The sequence below is a fragment of the Ixodes scapularis genome, unplaced genomic scaffold (assembly GCF_016920785.2).
Source record: "Ixodes scapularis isolate PalLabHiFi unplaced genomic scaffold, ASM1692078v2 PGA_scaffold2__306_contigs__length_199485367, whole genome shotgun sequence".
In the NCBI taxonomy this organism is placed as follows: domain Eukaryota; kingdom Metazoa; phylum Arthropoda; class Arachnida; order Ixodida; family Ixodidae; genus Ixodes; species Ixodes scapularis.
This window is the reverse complement of record NW_024609857.1, coordinates 1,672,329-1,694,577: the sequence shown is the minus strand read 5'-3', so window position 1 is coordinate 1,694,577 and position 22,249 is coordinate 1,672,329. Positions and strand designations below refer to the sequence as shown.

The following is a 22,249-nucleotide window of genomic DNA, read 5'->3' as shown; positions in this document are numbered from 1 at the left end:
TGGAAGAACACCAAGGATTTAAAACCCGGGTTGGCGCCGCTATCTCCATTCCAGAAATAGCTATAGAGTGTACATGCCATGTGTTAAGCAAGTCGCTAAACTCACCAGTGAAGAGCGCCGAGAGCGTAGACGTCAATCCCAGAGGAGTCGGACCTAAACCACACATTTCACATGCGATGCAATTGCCCAGCAATTTGCTATGCATTTTATTTTTATTAATATTGTGTAGAAGCTAATCTGTGAACACACTGTCATCTTGGCACCTCTCTGCCTGGCAGGGAACTCCTCAAGGGCAACTATGAAGCGGCAGTGCACCTGGTGCTCAAGCCCAGAGAAGGAGGTGGGTGAAGCAGGCGGCTGCTCAGCCCTGCAGTTCCGTCCACTGCCTCGTGTCTAGGTTCTGTGCAGCCCTCCATTCATAACTGCAAACCAATGACAGAACACTTTTTCGGAGGCTTACCGTGTTGACTATGGGTTAGCGTGGTCTGGTCACTTATAACTAGGGCTCTGTGTTTTAGGATAAATCGGGAAAAGTCAGAATTTGGAAGTCACGCTGACAAATAAAAAGCAAAAAAGGGGGTGTTTTACAAATAAGCTTCGTAAGAGCACTGGTTCAGATGTCCTGAGGAGATGCCACTTCAGCTTCCTTTGAAGTCTATAACTACTGGCAGAAGGGGTTTGACGTTTTGGATGTCGAGGTTCCTTCAGGGCAACAAGTCATGATACCTGGTTTTTTTTTTAAGTTAGGAAATTTAAAAGCACAGTAAAATAAACTCAGAATTTCAGATAATTGGGAGTCTAACAAAATTAAACTCTGATAAACCCCAAATTTTTATCGAAAAATAAACTCGGAAAAACACCCTCAGAATTTCGCGATAAACAAACTCCGAAAACACGAAATCCTACCTATAAAAATCCACCAATGTAACTGCCCTATGGTTCTGTGTTATACTCTGCACAGAGTCTAGAGCCTGCTTTCTTTGGTTTCTTTTCCCGTGCCATACTTTCGGTACTCTCGGCCACACTAGGCCACCTGTCAAGTTTCGTGCTTTCAACCGTCTCGACTTCAAAAAAACGGAACAGTCTGATTATAGGCCACGCTTCAGTTGTTGCAAATGTTGGACATATATCTACACTTGAGATGAAGCATTATTTTGTAAGTCACAGGATTGGTTGAAACGTTACTGCCTTTTGATGTCAAAGCTCACAAAACGCAACCTTGTCTTTCTCGTGTGGAGCTCATGGAATTCAATCCTCTGTAAATCAATCTGGCACCTGAAGATTTGCAAAGTTTTTTTGTACCATAATATAAAAACAGAAATACTATACTAGTGCAATTTGACTGCCAAAATGAAGCTGAAAAATGGTAATGAATTTCAGAGAAGAAAACACTGAAAATGCTTTACCAAACAAATGGTGAAGGTACCTGAAGTCGGCAGGAAGAAGTTAAGAAGGATTGGAAGCTTACAAGGGGAATGAGCTGAGCTAGTTGGTTATTCATTTTGGGTGGAACCAGCTGAACATTGAAAGGAACGAGATAAGAAAAGACAACTGACTGCTGGACTGCCAACTATTTATTGAATCCTCCTCCTCTGCTACTAATGTTGTTCCTTTTCTTCTGCTTTTTCTTCATTAATCCCCTTGTTGTCCCCTTCCTCTTATATCTACTGAGCAAGAGAATTGGTGCCCCGCATAAACAGTTTTTCTTTATTGATGAGGGAATTCAAGCCCTTCCAGGTGAAATTTAGACACATCCTACAAGAGTTGAAGAGCAAACAACTCAAGCTACGCATTTCAGAAAAGGATGGAGGGTTTATGACTCTTACATAAAATATATATGGAGGAAAAGCCCACTTGGTCCTAAACAAAAATTTTTGTTCCTGTTGATAAAAACCAAACCAAAGCAGCAAAAAAAAAAAAAAAAAAAAAAAAAAACCATCCTCAAATTGATGGGCAAAAATCAACGAGCCAGTCTCGGCACAAAGATCAAAGCAGCAAAGAATTACCGACTATCTGTGTTCTTTTCAGCCCAAACCCCCGAAAAAGGAGTTCCATCCCAGGCTATTGTATTGGAATGAACCACTTGGCAAGCATATGGATTGAAGTTTTTGGCTCAACGACTCTCCGAAGTATGGATAGAAGACGCCCTCCAGAGGCCAAACTTGGAACAAGTGATAGCCTTTTTTTAAGAACAAGGGAACCTCATCATTTCGGGTTTTCTATTGATGTACAGGACATGTACTACTCCATTCCGCACACAAGCCTCATACAAGTTCTTAAATCCACCATCAAGAAACAAGGACTTTCAAAGTTCCAAAATGCAGCAGGTATGAGCTTAGACATCTTGGAAATCGGTTTTACCTGTCAGCAACGGTAGTGGCACACCAAGATCACCTATATGTGCAAAAGTGTTGCATATGCATTAGTTCCCAGGTGGCTCTGCACCTATGCAAAGTTTTTTTTTTTGCTATGTATCAAAAATTTATCCAAGAGGTCATAAAAGACCCATGAATAGCGGTTATCTTTAGATACCGTACATGGACTATTTTCTCATTTAATGTTACACTGAAGTCGATGAAAAAGCTTATGGATGCCTAGATACCATCATACAACAATTCCCGAAGAGCTGCATAGGACTCACCTTCACCTATAAGACTCCATCAAGAAATCCATTAGAGTCCTTCACTTGACTTTGGAGTTTCAAGCAGGACATGTTTGTTGGAAATACCAAGCACAATCGGGAAAAGGATTTTTTCCCTATGAATCGGGATGTAAGGAGCATGTGGCGGCGGCGACGACCAAAGCCATGCGCGGACTCCCCAGTCTCTAAATGACGCCCAGAGCAGGCGGAAGTGGTCCCCTCTGGATTTGCCGGAGGAGACGCAAGGGCGCCAGCTCTCTGAGGGGAAGAGCAGGAAGAAAGGAGAGTGTGGCTCATGGCGACCATATTGAGTTGGGGAAATAAAGGAGTGTTGTCCCGACGTTGGTCCGTGTGTATCGTGAAGACATCAGGGCGCAGCTGAACGCGCGAAGCCTAACAGGAACATTAAAAAATGTCAAGCAAAGAGTGGCCATCACTGCTCTTTCAGTAGGCCTAAAAAAGACCTGTCCACGCCAAGTCAAACAAAGCTTTGAAACACACATTTCTAAGCTTCACAAAGCCGGATACCTAAGACCATCACTGGTTTCCATATGCGAGCCAATCTGCTGCACCGTCAAGATGATGAGTGATTGTAATGTACACAAACAAAAGAAATCAAAGAAACCCTCTGCAGTAGTTCTATACATTCATAGGGTCACCCATAAGTTAAAAAAGATGGCAAGCTGGCAAAACATACAAGTTGTGTGTTCGGCCCTCAATAAGGCCTGTACAGTATGCCGCAAGATCAACCAGGCAAAGATCAATAAGAAATATCAGTGTGGCACCAGACACAAAAAACTAACTATGTCCTGTGTAAAAAGTTGTGGGCTTTTAACTCCGATTCCCTCAGACCCTGTCCCCGGATGAATATGACTCTACATCCTTCGCTCTCGGCAAAAGGGTTTATTAACTCACTTATTGCCCGGGAGGTTTAGGAATCGGGGAACGATCATCAGCGAGGACGGGGGAAAGTCCGCTGCTACCGCAGCTGCTCCAAGTCCCAGCGGTAGTCGTCCACACCACGTCACGAGGAGGTCGTCGTTGTCCAGGGTCGCTGTCCGGTCCGTTTGTCGATTCCGCCGCTCGACCCTGCGCCCGCACTTCCCCGCTCCAGCGTCCATGTCCCATCGATTCTTGCGCCAGCGTCTTCATCTCCTGTCACCGCTGCACGCTCTGTCGTTGCCGCCGCCCGAGAGCGAGCCCTCTTTGTCCCGCCTCCCCTTTTTATGCCTTCGCCTCTTTGTTCTGGGAAGCCAGTCGCGTGACATCAGTTGGCTGAGGGGAGCGGCGTAGCCGGATCTTGTGGTGCGCGTGGCTATCGCCACTCCCTGAGGATGCATGGCGCGTGAAGCCCCTGTCAAACCCACGACGCAGTCCGAATGGCGGGAATCTGGGCGAGTCCGAATGGCGAGAATGGTCGGCGCGGGAAAGGGCAGCCAGATTTCCACAAAGTAAGTCCTTTACAACATACCGTTGACATGTGGGCACTGCTACATCTGATAAACGGGACGGTGTATAAACAACTGAGCATAAGAACATGCAGCCAACCTTAAAGACCGGACGGCATCGGGGCACCTGGCTCTCCATTTTCGACCATGCAAATGCAAAGCAAACCTCAAGCAAGTTCACATCCTAGGACACCACAAAAACATGATTGCACTGGAGATGTTAAAGGCCCCGGCTATAGAAGGAAAAGAAGATAACTGTATGAGTTCCCCTTCAATCACTTTACAGCATAAAGAAAAAAAATTACAGGAGTACACTATGACTGCTTAGTTTAGGAAAGCAAAAGCATTATAGTCCTGAGGGAGAAGTAATTAGAATAATGTTTCTACATGCATTAAAGTTTAGGACGACAAATAGGACGATGTCCTAGAGATCAACACCGACGACATCTAGGATGACTTTTAGGACGGCCATTGGACAACGTGGAGAACGATGCCAGGGGACGAACTCTAGGACGACGAGAACAACGTTTAGAGGAGGACACTTAAAGAGGCTGTGGTGTATTTCCTTGGGCGGCCATGTTTGCCTGCGGAAGCCGCCGTAGATGTAGACGCAGTTGCCTCACAATCCGTCGCACGAAGCACACAACGAGCACAAATGAAGTTCGAAGCGCACCTTTTGCACACGGTGCTCCGGCGGTGAAATGACGCTGATGATGCTTTACGTATTGTATGGCCATTTTTCGGACACGACGCCACCGTTCGTTTTTCACGTAATGTGACAAGTGAGGTCGTCCTAGAGGTCTGTGACGACTGCGAGGACGACGCCAAGGTAATGGGACGAGTAGGGTCACCCATTGAGCGGCATATTTTTATTGGCTTTTTCTATGCTTTTTTGTTTAATGGGATAAGTAAGGCTTTCGCCTTAAAATTGTTTCTGCGGGGCACCAATCCCCTTGCTCAGTAGATATATAGTTTGGAGTTCAGCAGTCGGTTATTTTTTCTTGCATCCTTCCTTCCTTCCAATGTTCAGCTGGTTCCACCTGAAAACGATTGGAAGCCTCAGAGTGTTAGCCAATGTTTGACTAAGAGTCTTGACCTCTTCTCAAGGTGCTAAACTCGAAATATATAGCTAAACTTTTCTGTGCTGCACGCTCGTCTAACGTAAAGTGCCCACTCTCTACTTCTGCAAAATTTGAAATATAAGCGAAGAATGTATCGAGCACACTCCAGCGAATCTTTTAGTCCACTGAGCTAACCGAGAAGTTCCTCTGCATCAGCCGCTTCTCTGAGCACACCATTGCAAAGCGGTAAAGCTTTATGAGCGTGCTTTGGTACAAGGCAATGAAGCCTGGCGTGTGTGCTCTGGTGCGAAGCTGTGAAGCTTGACGCAAGACTGCCATTGCGAAGCGAGCTTGGCAAAAGATGAGAGAGAGTGAAAATTAGAAGTTGTGCCAGACCCCTACACGTTCCTTCTCTTCATGCCACATCAGCTGCCATCATGGTGGCTTTGCTGCTGAGTGTTAATCTACTGCAGCATGCATTTTGTATCACAGCATTTGTTTTTTTCGGCAAGAACAATAATGGATGACCACGACCATGATGCAATGACATGCCGTGCAAACCGAGTGTACTGCTCTCATACCATTTTGTCGTATCAAACAAAGGCCAAGCAAGGGCATACCCTACCATGTGTACCTTCTGCAGTTCTCTTGTTGGATCTAACGAGCGTTTATCTTAATTTTGTTGCGATTATCTCCAACTTTCGGGTGGATTCTTGCTTGGTATTTTACAATAGTCGGTTTTTCAGAAAAAATACCTTCACTCCATTATTATCTTTATTATATCAAAACTTCAAACACATGAACCAGTATGACCAGAGCCCCTCAACTCTTCCTCACTGTATACCTACTGGGCATTTTTTTCTTAATGCATTATAAATTGTTTTAAGTGATAGACCAAATCTGCCGAACTTCAAAATCGGAAAAGTTTGGCACATGCCAAACTTTTGCAGGAAAGTTGGGCAAAGATTCTGCAAAAATTCGGCAAATGTCTACGCACGCACAAGAATGCGACGGGGCCATGGATTGCAAATGGACGCCGTGAGGTTGTGCGGTTACCATTGTACAGTGTTGTACAACCAGCGATTATGACGAGGTGTGGAGTAGGCAACATGATAACTGTGCATTTGTGAGCCTTTGCGAGTGTAGTTCTCTTAAATATTTTCTGCCTCAAAAACAGGAGATCGACCAGTAATTTACGCAGTCCACTGTGCATGTGACAAATGATGCGGTACATTGTGGATAACGTGATTTTCATTTGACCTTTCCAGTGATGCAACGAAGTACTTGCAACATTGACTGACAAGCACTTTAACCCTTTGCCTACCGCAAAAATTTTGAAAAAAAACGATTTGAAAATACCAGATTCTTTTTATGTGCCCTAGAAATTTAATATGCAATACAAAGGCCAAAAGCAAATGCCAAAATATTTATTATATGAGAAATCTTTGAACACACTGCAAAAGAAAAAGGGACTAAAGTTCCACTTCACTGCATTACCGCAGACAGTTCACACCACCTTGCACATGAACGTTCAGGCCGGGCATAGCAGTACTGCAGACAGTTCACATCACATTGCATGCAAAGTGAACGCAAAATGTGGAGGGGCTGGAGGGGGATTTCTACATTGATTCTAGTCCATGCCGACACAATGTCCTCATGGAAATCGGAGTCGTCTGAGCTCAAATCCAATAACTTAGTTGCATTGCTCTCGTTGTTCGATGAAAGATTCATTTCCTCGTCTTCTGAATTTGAGGAGACGTCACAATATTTACTTTTTTCCCCAATTTTGAGGCAAGATCGTCACTACAAACGCAGCGACCAGAAGTTGACATCGCCATTTTCAAATCCCCTGTTGCCTGCGTTGAAACAATTTTCTGCTGAATTCAGAAATTTACCAGGTTTTTATTTTCCGTGAAGCGCCATCTATCCACGGCAAAGCTCACTAGAAACATGTGGACTAGCCCAGTTCGTCCATAATAGCGTATTGGAGCCCGAACCAACGTGGACGAGCGCAGCTCGTCTTCAGGGGGGAGCGATACAAGCAGTGTGGACGAACTCAGGTCGTCCATGGTAGGGAAAGGGTTAAAGCATTCCTCGCAGTTATAACAATCCTGTTTTCGACCCACAAGAGTTTGTGCTACAACAAAATATTGCTTTTGAATTAGCATTATTTCACAGTTTTCAAGTTTCTGCCTGAAACTAAACACAAAACTATAATGCTCGACGTATCACATCCGACATTCCTAACTCTTCCCATCTTCCTAAACGTCCGTGTGTGTCCTAACATCAGAAACCAGAATTTTAAAAGTTAAGAACGAGACGTTGCGAATATGGGATGCACACTTCTATGCAAAGTTGACGTCAAGTGACTCAAACCGAAAAACATGTATATTTACAATAATATCTCGCTGGTGAAGGCTCAGCAACCGTTGCATTCATTTTCGCGCACAAAGTGGTGACTCCTAGAGAAAGTAAGAATGCAATGTTATTGCCTTTATTTTAACAATGTACACACACTTGCAGACTTGCACTGATGAGGCCTCAAGACCGAAACTTTCGTCTCTCGTATCAGGATTCGTGACTGCGCTCGCTACTGCCCAACCTTATTGTCATGTCACTTCTGCAAGAAGTAACTGTAAAATTGCTAGTAAACATGCAAGAACGACACCGATACAATTACCTTGTAAACTATCACCTTATTTAGTAATAACTGTGTCAATATGCATTACATGTTGCATTTAAGTTAAGAAAAAAAACATTAAAACCTTTTTTGCTAGAAAAAACTAACTATCAATGTTCAGTCTGGTAACAATGTATTTTTTCAGAATCTTTGCCGAATCTTTAGAGACGTTCGTCAAAAGTTCGGCTTTGCCGAATCCCAAGATTAGGTACCGAATTTTCGATTTGGCAGAAGTTTGGCCTATCACTATTTGTTTTAAAAACAGTTGTGAAAGCCACAGTAATGCAATCAATGCAGCTGAGTTTTACAACCAGGGGACGTAATATAGGGGGCTAATCGTCATGATAAGTGGAATAATTAACTAAAATTCGTTAATAAACTTTTTAATTTGTGAAGAGTTTCGTGTTAAAATTTACCCGAGACTGTGGCAAAAAAAGATGGGAAACTTAGTTGACGAAAAAGGGCACGGGAGACATTCCTTTCCCTGTGCCCTTTTTCTTCTACTAAATTTCCTATCTTTTACCGCAGTCTAGGGTAATCTCCATGATGATCAACATCCACCAGCGAGCCTGCACACTGACCGTATTTTTGTATAACGTTCCAATTAGAAACTTGCCGAGCATCATCGAAAACCACTAAATCAGTCATTCTTAGAAATAAATTTTGCATGTGGGAAGTTCATTGTGTGCAAAATTTATGTTTTGTGCAACAAGCACAAGGCTGGCAGTTAGAAAACGCGGATGATAAGAGACTGAAAAACTGCGCAAGCACGTTATCATATCGCTAGCCTTGCTCCTGCTGCTCGAGTGGTAACTTTGGCGCTTCCCACATGCTCCAAGACTCTACAATTGACTGGCTTAATGGTTTTCGATGACTCTCAGCAAGCTACTGATTAGAACCATATGAATGAGAAAACAGCACAAACAAAATGACAGAACAGTAGAAGAGTACAAACACAGAGAAGGTGCAGTGCGTATGTGTGTATACTCTTCTACTGGTCCATCATTTTGTTTGTGCTGTTTTCTCATTCCAATGCATCACCAACTCGCCCAGATTTCTACGCTTCTACAGAACCGTATTAACATATTTTAGTTAACTAGCCGACTTATCGTGACGATTAGCCCTCTATATAATGTCCCCCTGCCCATACAACTAGTCTACACAAGCCGCATTAGTGAAGCTTTTACGGCTTCTTTGAAACAAAACTAAAGCCTAAAAAAAAGCGCCGTATCTACCATATCAGTGTTTCCTATAGAGATGTTCCATTGTAGCAAATAAACTTTTCAATACAGGTGCTTATTACATGATTGGCATGTATTATCAGTGCACCACCTGGTTTTAATTTTTATTCTGGTCCCCTTAGAACTGTTAAGGAGTGAGAGAGTGTGTATCTCTGTGTCTGGTCAGGCAATGCCCAGCTGAGTGCGTGCCGTGAAGAGTGGGCACGCTCCGGGGATGCCCTCAAGGCTCTGTCCCTGCTGCAGCACAAGGGCTCCATCGAAGGCCTCCTGCTCCAGGGGCTGCTGAAGAACGGACCCAAGGCCTTCGTCTGCGCCCTGCTCTCGGTACTGGCGGACATTTTATTGGTTCGATACTACATCGAAGCTTTTCTTATGGTTCTCAAACCTGTCACTCGGGCAACCTAATGCGTGTTTCACATGCAGCGGTTCTGCGGCCACAATCGCTGCCGCTAGTGGCGCCGCGGCACAGATTGCAAGGTATCATTTCACATGCACCACCCACCAGCGTTTTCTACTGCTTCGATACCCAACGTTGCTTGCAGCAAGCTGACGTGCACGATGAATTTTAGTGGTATCCAATAACAATCTGAATGCCTTAGATTTCTGTTTCCTCTTTAATTTTACGTCATTAAAACAAAAACCATTTAAAATGAAAAAAAAAAAGTTTGGTTTTATTTGTTTATCTATTTTTTGAAGTTTGTTGCCGCAAAAGGTGAAACCTCCGTTGGAAAGACTCTAACAAATAGGGCCGCCTCCGATATGGAAATGTGTGTCCATGAGAGGGCAAAACACAACGACACAAGAAACTCTCATCAAACACTAAACACGAAAAGTCTCACAAATGCCAATATGGACAGGTCCTGACACAAAAGGGAAAAGGAGGGGGAACTTGAGCTTGTAAGCACATTTCCAAGGCCAGCGGTGTTAGAATAGTCGGGGGAAGGGGAGAGAAGGGCATTTGGCCCCAAACTAGGATATGCCCGAACATTTCAGAGATTCCTCGCAAGATATTTGGAGGAAAGGAAGAACTATTTCCCTCCCCAATCTCCCTAACAGTTCCGAAGCAACTGCTGAAGCAAAAAAAATGAACTCGAGAAAATCGAAAACCAGTTGCTGCATACTTTCTGCATGCCATCCGCTTGAAAAACATGAAAATGCCATCCTATGCGAAAGCTTTCCCGCCATGCTTCTCCTCCTGTCAGATTGTTCTCTGCTGTGCTGTGAATGGCCAGCGCAGACGCTGCCACTTTAAAGCCACGAAAATTTGCTAATCTTCTAGAGCCGCACCGCTCTAGAAGCAGAATTGCTGCACGTAAAATGCGCATAAGAAGCTCAGACTCTATTGCTTCGACCTTGTGTCGCAGTGGAAAGTTGTGGTCGCCTAAAACTGGTGCCCTACATAGATACATTCCATCGTTTATGCTGTCAACATTGATGACAGCCTTTCAACTTTGCAGTGAAAAATGCTGAAAAAGTTATAATCACTTTGTGCTATGTTACTCTGTGTAGATGCAGTTGGTGTTTATACTATATACGGTATGTGGTTGGCTCGGCTTTTAGCTTAGGAAGTGTCGGAATCAGCAGTCACAATGATACTTCTGATTGTTTCTTTGGCAGTGATGTTGCTAGATTGACTTGGCTGTATTTCATGAGTGAATAATAGCTTATATCTGCATTTGATATCAAAACTTGCATTGTTTAGGTAGTACGTCTGGGTGCCTTCTGGAGCTTGTGTTTATAACCTAATTTGTGAAAGGACGTGAACGCAGTAGTTTATCAGTTCTGAATACAGTACACAAAAAATGAACGAAGCAGTTCAGAAAAAGATTCTATGTTTGAATTTCAATATGAAAACATCAGGCTTCACGCCACACCGGCATTGTTTCGACTGTATTGCTGTACCAGCACCAGGTGAAAGTTCCGCAAAGTGAGTGAAACAACCGGTCTTTTACAGATACCCAGGAATGTACGACTCATGTACATCCACGGCTACCAGAGCTACATCTGGAACAAGGTGGTCTCCCGGAGGCTGCGCAAGTTTGGCCTGGCCGTGCTCGAAGGGGACTTGGTTGTCCCAGCAGACGTCCCCGGTGAGGACCGATCTAAGCACTGATGTCACGTGACGGGAAGAAGGAACACTGGCAAGGCCTGTGCCACAGGGTGGCAAGTTTTCCCGCTGAATTTATTGGAAAAATATTTGTTGTGCAATCTGTATATACGTACAGGTTTTTGTTCTAGTCTTTCCAGATTTTTTTTCAGAAAGCCGTGAAAGCTTCAGTAATGGGGTCTGGGCGGGTGAGCTGTACAGCCAGGGGGACATAATTTAGGGGGCTGCCATCACGGCAAGTCGAATAAGGAACTAAAATTTGTTAATTAACTTTCTAATTAGTGTAAATAAACATATGACTCAAATGTAATAAACATAAGGCCCACTAGATCAGTAAATTTTTGAAAGACTTGGAGAGTGTGGGAAGCACGGTAGAGCGGTAAATTTAGCACTTGTGCGACAGGCACAAAGCTGACTGTGTGAAAATGCATATGATAAGACTAAACAAGAATGTGCAGCCTTGCTCCTGTTGCATGAGCGGTAACTTTAGCGCCCGCCACACTTCCCACATGCCCAAAGCGTCTAAGGCTAACTGACTTAGTAGCTTTTGATGACGTTCAGAAAGTTTTTAACTGGAACTATAAGTTTATCTTTATTAATTAAATTTTCTTTACAAACATCAGTCTGTCTGTGTGCAAACAACCTAAAATCAAAATAAACACGCGCATTAACTGGGTGTTTTTTTTTTTTTTTTCATTTTTCAGATTTGTTTAAAAAAAGCTGTGAAAGCTACACTTACGCGGTTTGTGCAAGCGAGTTATACGGCCGGGGGGACATAGTTTAGGGAGATAGTCGCAACTATCAGTCGGCTAATTAAGTAAATTTGTAGATTAACTTTTTAATTATTACAAGTAGAACTATAGCTCCAATTAGAAACTTGCTGAGCATCATCACAAACCACTAAATCAACTCTTTTTAAAAGGATATAATGCTAGGGCAGCATTTTACGGCATTCTGTAAAAATTCTCCATTTGGATGCCTTTTTAGATTTCGGTTTCTTATCGGAGCGCATCTACGCACCCGCTGTCCTGCTCCCCAGTGGCTGAGACACGCAACACACGTGCGCTCTACTTCCCTCCATGCTACGAGAAAGGCGAGGGGGTGGCTTCGTGCCGCGACCACCAAGGAACAGGACCGCGGGCACAAAGATTTTCTCTGATAAGAAACCGAAATCTAGAAACGTGCCCAAATAGAGAGTTTTTACAGAACGCCGTAAAATCCTGCCCCGGCGTTATATCCTTCTAAAAATAGTTGATTTAGTGGTTTTCGATGATGCTCAGCAAGTTTCTAGTTGGAACTATATGTCTATTTGTACTAATTAAAAGGTTAATTAACAAATTTTACTTAACTAGGCGACCAATAGTTGCGACTATCTCCCTATACTATGTCCTCTTGGCCGTATAATTCACCTGCACAAATTGCATTACTCTAGCTTTCACGGATTTTTTAAAACAAATCTGAAAAGTTAAAGGGAAAAAAAAAAAAAAAAAAAAAAAAAAAAAACCTGTATAGAGACTGAGCAAATATGCATTCTGTGTAATTCTGACTTGACACATTTGATTTAAGATGTAGTCAGATGCAAATAGTGGATTTAGAGTTTGAAGCGAATAAATGTTTTGGCCGAATAATGAATAGTTTCTCCAATCCTTTCACTACTGTTGCACTACGCTTAAACATAAATCCAGCTGAACTGGTGCTTGATAAGAAACACACTCAACGAGGCTAATTTTCCGCAATCCACACTTGTGGGAGGCTTTAAACACTGTTCGCGGAACAGTAAGACCCGGGGCTCACTGAGAGCCCGTGTTCCAACATCCACCCCGCAGCGTACTCACGTTCAACAGCCGCGGCGGGTTCGTTCGTTTGCTGCACAGCACCGCTCTAATAGAAGAGACAAATGCACCACACAGTGTGCCGGGTGACCAAACAGTTTAATCACCGCAAGAAGCTATACAGGGCATATAACAACGCGACACACTGAGCACCGGTGACGAGAATTGACTCACCGCTCAATGCATTCCCGAGAGGCGACGGGCGCCAACGTACTGGAGACGGGTCCGACGCACAACCACACGCTCCCACCGCCACCCGGAGAGTCCCCCTCTCGGCGTCCGGTACCCCCTTGTCGTCGCCTCCCTAGCGCACCCTCGACCACAGGGGTCCCAGGATTTGGGGACAATTGCGTCCCCTTTCGGAGGGGGTGACGAGGGTACAGCTTCTAAGATGGTGCTGTCCCCCTCGCCACCGACGGATGCGTGCGGCTGAACAAATGAATCCAGCGGCTTGCTTCACGGCCGCTTTAGGGCCTCTCGAGGAAAGGAAATGACCGCATTTTCACACACTTCGAAAAGTATGAGCTTTGCAGTTCATTTCAAAGCTAATATTGAATAGTGCATTATTAACCCTAATAACATTTGAAATATGTTTTAGCGCTCAAAAGACACGGACACAAAGACGAGAATCAGACACCACAGTGTGCTACTAACAACTGATTTTATTGCATGAAACGTCACTTATATACCATCCGTGTTTCTGATTTCGCTCCACCACTAGCCAACCCGATGCCAGGCCGCGTCTTTGTGGAAGGCACGTTCCTTGTCAAGTAGGTCAATTGAGGCCAAACTGACACATGGTGCCCCACCCTTCTTAATCTCATCTGCCACGACTATTTCCCTCACAGTTTTTTCCCTTTGCCTCGCCAGAATCTTGCACTCGGAAAACATTGGGTTGACTAGTGATAGGGCGAAATCAGGAACACGGATGGTATATAAGTGACGTTTCATGTAATAAAATGGTGTGATTTTCGTCTTTATGTCCTTGTCTTTTGAGCGCTAAAATGTATTCCAAGTTCCAAAACCAACTAGCCCAACTATCTACTCTACCTAATAACATGTTCACAATCTTTTTCTTTTGCTCACTCAGTGTTTGATTTTTTTTCCCCCTTCTATCCTGACAGACTAAAACTGTCCCCTGCCTTTGCCTCCTCGCAGGGGCCGTGCTCGAGTCCGAGGAAGGCAAGTTCAGCAAGCAGGCAGAGCCCACGGTGGTCAAGGACATTGCAGCGGCGACTCTCGGGGATGTGGTGCTGCCACTGCCCGGCTACAGTGTCAAGTACCCCAAAAACGAAAGTGAGGAGTGTGCCTCCGTGGGCCCCATTGAGCCCTTCGGTTCACCGGTCCCATCCTTTTTCCAGTTGCAGAGTGGTACAAAGAGATGTTGGCAGAGGACGGCCTCACCCTCGACAGCTTCAACAACAAAAACAGGTGAGTGTCTGGCCATTTTTCAAATGGCTAAGTAGAAAAGTGGGAACCATGTTTAGTAGGAGCCTGTCAATTCGTTCATCGGAGAATCACTTTCATAATAATGTACGGTCCGGGAAAACATATAAACCAACAGCACTGTATTGGCAGGGCTATGGACGAGACAGGAAGCAACTTACACAATTTATTTCACGTGAACTTTCATGGCTGAGTAGAACTACAGTGGTGGGACTTTTACGGTATTGCGCAAAAATATGGCTCTGGTGATGAACTGTCTGGATTCTTAAAGAATAGTGTGACATTTTTTATGGTTATCCCTAATTTGTAGCGATGCCAGAATATTTGATCGGTTCAATAATGAAGCCAGCTCCGTACCTCCGAGAACCCTCCTCAACGGCAAGGTGAAGTGTAAATGAACTGAATATTGAGTATGAATTTAGCAGCTTACAGACGCATCGAACTAACAGCCGGTCAACCAAATAGTATTTGGGACCTCTTTGAACTAGCTAAGAACACCAGTTACTTGAGTTTGAATTAACAATAGCCTACTGTACACTATGAGCCAAATCAATTCAGCCCTTTTTAAATCATTCAACTCGAGTCCTGCAAGGTATAGATGGGTGGATGCCCTTGTTCACCTTGGAAAGGGGAGTAATGTTTGCATGACATTTTCAAAGAATGCAGTTGCCTCAGTCACACATTGCGAGCAAAAATTGCAGTGGTCCTATGGTGGAATGAGGTGATAACCTTATTGTTTCTTGAAGTCAAGAAACTGTTCTGCAGTATGACAAACACGAAATAGGGAAAGGCAGTCATTCTTGCTCTTCTCCTTCCCCTCGTAGTGCCGAGAAATGCCCTGAACTACCGTAGTTACACGGTTGTAGGTCAACTTATCTTTAAATTCTTGAAAAATTTGAACTGTGGGTGGTCGACTTATAAGCTGAACCACAGCATCCCACCGCCGACAAAGACGAGACAGTCGCAATATCAAGAACACCTTGGCTTGTTACGAATTCAACTGGCTGTAGCTGTAGCATATTGGCATTTTGTGCACTTGTTTTGCAAGTTCTGTATTTTTTTTTAATCTGCACGAACAAGTATCACGATTATGGTGAACGCGATTTGCAAATCGGCCCAAATGGCGTGCAATGAATGGCGCGCAATACACCGCACCGCCTGGTGGCGTGCGGTGCGCCTTAGTTCCAGGGGTGGCAGCACTCTCTCTAAGAACCACTCCAGAGTGGCCGGAACAGCCGCTGGAACAGCCTCTCTCCCCGCTGCTTGCTTTTGCATGACGTACTGTCACACATTATTTGATCAAGAGTCAAGATTGTGCGACCGCATACTGGAGTGCCAACTATGTTTCTCGGTATTGACACGCGTGGTCCGGGCAGTTTAGGGTTTTTGATACTCGCTAATGGCCATTCTTCATCCGAAAGCAATCAACAACTGCACCGCTAGACGCAAGTTCAACCCGTCGGAGAAATTGGTGCATCGGTGGCGTCTACAACGGCACAGGATCTTAACTGCGATGGCAAACAAAGAGGCCTATGTGGGCCAAAATTGGGATGCATCAGGATGTTTTCCATGGTCAAATGTTGAGCTTGCAGTGTAAGTTACGGAAGGGCGCGATTAATTCCTACCCATCATGTGCGACACGAACACTGAGCAAGCGCGAGGGATACGGTTGATGCGGTCGTTTGCGAAGTGGCGATGATGATGGGAACTACAGCACCAGTACGGACGAAAGACAGAGTGAGAACAACGGGGAGGAGTTTCAGTTGTCTTACCTCTAGTGCGTGCGCTGGAGGCCAGGCGTTCGAAAGAAGCACCCTGCCATTCCCCCATGCTCGCTGTACAATGCACTTATAAATTGTTTTTTTTTGTTGTTTTTTTTTTGTTTTTTGCGTTTTGCTGACATGCAATGTGGGGGGGTCGACTTACAATCATGTAAATATTGTAGTCCACGTAGGACGCTTTTATTTTTTTTACTTTTGGATGAGGTAGCTGCACTTTTCTAAACTTTCATACCAAAACATCTACCATATAGAAACTCCTTCGATTGTAAGTTCGTGCATAGCTGTACTTTGCGAAACCAATTTTTTATGTGAGGATGTATTTTTTATGATGCAGATAAGAAATCATTACTTTTGCCTCTAGTTTCCTTGTCTATCACCTACTCACCAGTCTAGTTATTTGCACAAAAATTTGCACTGCTGTAGGGCATGGCGGGGGCTGGGTTCGTGCAAATGAGGTTCATCAACTGGGGTGTCAAGATTTTTCTCAAGAATACATTTTTCATCAAACTCAACGTTCATAATTCACCAATAACACCCCCCCCCCCCCCCCATTTCTAGACAATCCACTCCGTTCTGCAGCAGTTCTCAGAAGGAATAAAAGGGAAAGAACATTGGTATGACAAGAGTTGGGTCGACTTTCGCTCAAGTGGTTCGCTCTTTTCGGTACACGAGACATGTTCCTCCTGGTTTTGGCTCTATTCTTACAAATGTAGAAACATGCAACCGCATGAGGTACTGTGCAGGTGTAGAAACAAATTTTGGCTGTGTTGTTGTTGTTCAGGGCCTTTGCCATGAGTGGATGCTACCGGCACATTGTCACAATACCCCGGGACGTCACGTGGGAGGAAGTCACGTATGAGGACCCTTCCAAGCCACTGCTTCTCAGCGACCTGGACGCATTGCGAGGAAACACGCTTCCCGAACAGCCAGGTGGGATGTCTTTTCAGAAAAAAGTTCTCACTTTACAGGTGGTATTTTTCAGGTTCTTCCGTGTTCTTTAAATGCACAATATGGAGGCATTCTATCCACTTCGCAGCACAGTTCTTTCTGCTTCATAGCTTTTTTTTTCTCCGAGAAACTATACTTTGTTGTAACTTAAGAAAGTGTCCCCTGTTCTAAAGTTACATCATTACCAACAAGCATATACTTTGTTTTGTCTTAATTTTGAACACAGCCAATACTATGAGTCGATGGGACTAATCAAACAGCGTCAAAGTGCAGCGTTATTGCATTTGTCATTTTTCTCTACGTTTTCTATTATCTGCTAAACCAATGAAGTGCAGCAATTTCCCAGTGAGTTGCACTTTTAGCATATGTGTCGCTGTTTGTATGTCCTATAGCCTTTGACTGTGGTCCGACTTACAGTGAAACCAAGTATAGGGAGTATTAACTGGCGGTCATAGCTGAGCTCGTTGCTGCTTTCTTACCACTGGGGAAGAGAGAGAGGGGAAAGATGCTTTTGTACAAGTTTTGAGTGGCAAGTTAATCTTCTAGAGGGAGAATAGCGACGTTTGGGGAAGCCTGGGACCTACAAAGGAGAGTCCTGATGTAGGGTTGTGCGAATATTCGAAATTTCGAATAGTAGTTCCGAATAATACACTATTCGATATTCGCTTCGAGAACAACTGCACTATTCGAGTTTTTCTAAGTGCCGATTGCGGCGGGTTAGCCCCGTTGAGTGCGCTTCTCACCAGGCACCGGTGCGCTGCGGAGAAGCAATACCCGCGAAAGCGAGCTCCGCGGTCGTTGCTTCTCCGCAGCGCACCGGTGCTTGGTAAGAAGCGCACTCAATGGGGTAACCTGCCGCGATAAACACTTAGAAAGGTATGAATATCGTAGTTGCATGCATGGAAGTAAAGCATATATTCAAAGCGGGATGGTGCACCTGTGCCGACTGTATTCCAAAATAAATAAAAAGTTTGTGAATGTGTATATCTACAGTCTAGGAAAAGTTTCAAAATTAAACTGTTATGCAAGAGTGTACTGTGTTAGGCAGAGATGCCCTTATAATTCTTTTTTAACTCGAGATTAAAGGAAGAATTTTTTATATAGCAAGATTTGTGAAATCACTCCTTTGGGTATAGTTGGCCATCTCTACAGGATTCATTTTACGTCAAATTCGTTGTTTACTTGCCATCCCAAGACACCAGACCTTCTGAGGTCACGGTTCATAAATATAGATAGATTAAACTAAGTTTATAAATTAACAAGCGGAACAACCTTCACAAGTTCAGCTGGGTTTTCGTCTAAGAATTGTACAATGGTAGTGAAAGGCGTGGAAAAACTATTCGATATTCGAATCGAAAATATTTGGGCAAAACCACTATTCGCTTCGAATTCGATTCGAACTCAAACTCCACTATTCGCACAAGACTATCCCGATGACAAGATAATTTCTCCTTCCCCTCTTCTCGAGCGGTTGCCCGAGAGCTGACGGGAAACTCTTCCCGGGCACGAGCTGTGAGCAGTTACCTCAAATATGGCGTCCAGTGAATACCTCCTATAGGAAGTCAACCGAGGGCCACTTTGTAGTTTCTCCGTTCTCAAATAGGACCCCGAGGTTTTTGGGAAAATCCAAAACGCGCACGCTGTTAATTTTCTAATTTGGACATCTGACAAAGAGCCCATATTTGCAGAATTCTAAGTTATCCTGCAATCTATATACCAAATACTTGAGAAGCTACACATGTAAAGTAACCAGACGTCCCGATTTAAGCGGGACAGGTCCCGCTTTTCGAGCTGTAGTCCCGCTCTCCCGCCAGCATGCTTGTGGGACGGTGCTTTGTCCCGCTTCGGTTCCTCCAGAACCCCGAATAGATCAAATGCATGTTTAAATGAAAGGATGCATCAGTAGAGAGTGTACTTTCTCTTATCAATCAACAAGATTTGCTTTAAAGAGATGCTGATGCTGGAGGTTAGTTTGCGTGCGACATGTGAACAGGACTATGGACATGTTATATGTGAAAAAATTAAATACATTAATTATAAAAAATATTTCCATTAAAGCGTATTACCTACATGTGCATGCTAAAAAGTATGCAATCTCTAAGAAAAAGAAATGTGCATGGTGTACTATATACGAAATAATAAAAAAAGGTGCGATTTCCTACCCAAATTTAAAGTTTTAGAGTCCCGAAATACAATACCCCACTCTGGGACATGTATCCAGGGGATACATGCCCCAGAGCATGGGACATGCATCCCCCGTATACGTGTCCCGCTCTGGGGCCTGAAGAATCTGGTCACTTTAGCAGCTGTCAAAAGGTAAGGGGTCTAGTATCACGTTCTCCCACCAAGGTGCATACATACCTTTCTTATACTAATCGTGGACATTTGGTCATTAAGACTTTTTAGGCCTGTACGGTGTGGGCCATTGCCTTTCTGTAGCGTCGCAAGTCTCTCCAGCCAAAAAAGATTACTATCACGAGTTTTGTCTTCTATGCAATGAAAGTTTTTGCTTAATTTTGCCAGACATACCTTGTGGCGCTTTTGAAATGAGAACAAAGTTCAGAGCGAGAACTCCAAGAACTCCGCAGAGTGCCATCAGCGGCCTCTCCTCAAACTAAAGTCGAGAGAAAGAGGGTGACCCCGGCCTGTTCTCAGGTTCAGGCTCCCACCGAGGCCTGCGCATGGAGTTCTCACTGCCGTCGTCCTGCTACGCTACCATGGCCATCCGAGAGCTGACCCGGTCGGACACCACCGCCTGGGCGGCCAAGGCACCCTGATACGAGCGTCACCCGCGGCCTTTTTAAGAAATAAACACTTTGGAAAGCACTCGTGGCCTGCCTCGACTCCCTCTGCGCAGTGTCGGGTTTATGCTCCCAATACCGACCCTGAATCCGCCGTCTTCTAAATCTTTTAATGAGAGTACACATTTTAGCACAAGCTGTAGAAATCGTAGGGTATTTTACCCCGATCTTCATTACAATTCATCACCAATATCACAAATCTAACATGTTTTAAACAAAACTTTCTGAATTTTTTTTTTAATTTGCTTAATTTTACAAATTTTAAGTAGTTTTATGGTTTTAAGTTTGTGCACGACTTTTAAGCATGTACAGGGTGTTACAAAAGGAAATTTACATGATCTTTTTTACCGCAAAAATAAACTGGCATTGCCGAACGCTCATTCTCCGCCCAAAGGTAGCGCTAGAGGTCACAACCAGATGCCAAAGTTTCCGCCCGATCGGATAACTGGATCAAAAGTTATAAGTGATTTTCTGAAGATTTAAATGGGAAAATGGCGGCCGACGGAGTTTTCAAACACATAGGGCTCTATGGCACCAGAAACCGAAAACGGGCAAAAATAGGCTCCATTTTCCCATTGAAATTTTTAGAAAATCGCATAACTTTTGATTAAGTTATCGGATCGGGCTGAAACTTTGGCATCTGGTTGTGACCTCTAGCTCTACCTTCGGGCGGAGAATGAGCGCTCGGCGATGCCTAGTTTATTTTTGCGGAGAAAATACCGTGTAAATTTTCTTTTGTGACACCCTGTACATTTCTGGTGAATATGTATCATATTTTGTTTTTTCGCAAAGGCCTTCAGGCTGCTCGTAAGCAAGCAAAAAAATAAATATTAAACACTAGCTAGAAATCGGCGATGCAACTGCTGTGCCAGTGTTCCCACCCTAATACAATTGACCAAGCTGTGAGAGCACTGCCAGCATCATTTCAAAAATTAATATTTTTTTTTAGTACCAAAACTTATAACACGGGGTCTACATTGACAGATTGTTGCAGTAGGCCCGTGCAAATGCTGGAAATCTGCAAAATGTGCGTAACTTAGTATTTGATTTGACCTTTGCATCATACATACCCAGACTTTTAACCCCATTTCTCATTTCTGAAGCTTGTTTGGGCAGGTTACCTAGCTCCAAGGCGTCTGCCTCTCGCCGAGCACCTGGACACCACCCCAAGCCAGAGCACATTGCTCTGCCAAAGTGCAGCCCCGTGTTTAGGAGAAAAGTACTCGCCTATAGTCTGTTGCAACTCAAGAAGGTAGTGCAAGAAAAAGGAAGGCGGGGGAGGAGAAAGCAGACTGAATGCTAAAGGAGGTTCCCCCTCTTCCCCAGCGTTCCGTCTGCTTCCTCCTCCCCTGCCCGTCTTGCCCGCGCCCTACCTTCTTGAGTTGCACCGGACTATAGAGTGGGATAGTCTACAAGTGCATATCCCGTATTTAAAGAATATGTGTAACCCTCTTGATAGGACTTTTATTTTACTCAAGACTAGGTATGGCTAAGCTACACCTTATGTTTTATGCCAGATATATCATTTACTTACATGTAGGCTCGCTACAGTTGGAGGCACAGCCATTACGTACATATATATACGTATATATATATACATATATATATATATAGATATATACATATATATATACGCACGTATATAATATAGTTGGATTAACCCTAAATCAGTTTTATTGGTGGAGAAGCTTGGGAATAACTAATTTGTTGAGCTAAATTCTTATTTAAAAAAGCATGTAACACACATATGAATTCGGTATTGTCATAAAACTGTCTGTAAAATTATGTTGATATGCATAATGAAATTATCTGCGTCGAAAATAGCTTAATTGAAACTTGTAACTTGAACAAGATATAAAATATTCAGAATAATTTTAATGTTATATTTCAGTGGGGTACCACTTGCATGATGCCCGAGAATGAATTGCTGCCCTGTTGTCAAATGTGCAGTGTCTTTTGCAAACACAAAACGAACAAAACAAAAAAATCATAGACTCCTAAGATCTGCACTCTAAAAAATCACGTGAGCTTATCTTTATCCCCTACCTAAAAATTATTATTCCTGTATGTTTGTGCCATGTCCATCAATCAGCATGTTTCAAAAGCAGCTGCAGCAATGAGGCCTTTGAAACTAAGGATGGCTCTGATCACATTTGTTGCTGTGCTTCAGAGCTGAACTGAACAGTTCACTGAGCATGTGGGAGAACTAAACTGTCCGCTGTACAATCCATACTAATGACTGGTTCACATCGGAAAGCAAGAT

At 43.8% G+C, this 22,249-nt stretch overlaps 1 protein-coding gene across 1 annotated transcript in view; it reads left to right on the top strand.

Annotated features, from left to right (window-relative positions):
• Positions 1-20,011, top strand: part of LOC8040916 (pseudouridylate synthase 7 homolog) — a 29,078-nt gene extending 9,067 nt beyond the window's left edge. Inside the window, exons 9-15 of the mRNA XM_029980498.4 lie at positions 279-340; positions 9,238-9,395; positions 11,026-11,161; positions 14,169-14,306; positions 14,372-14,441; positions 17,019-17,167; positions 19,841-20,011. Of these exons, the coding sequence (XP_029836358.1) occupies positions 279-340; positions 9,238-9,395; positions 11,026-11,161; positions 14,169-14,306; positions 14,372-14,441; positions 17,019-17,167; positions 19,841-19,962 (835 nt within the window). The 3' untranslated portion in view covers positions 19,963-20,011. The remainder of the gene's footprint in view (positions 1-278; positions 341-9,237; positions 9,396-11,025; positions 11,162-14,168; positions 14,307-14,371; positions 14,442-17,018; positions 17,168-19,840) is intronic.
• The last annotated feature ends 2,238 nt before the right edge of the window (positions 20,012-22,249 follow it).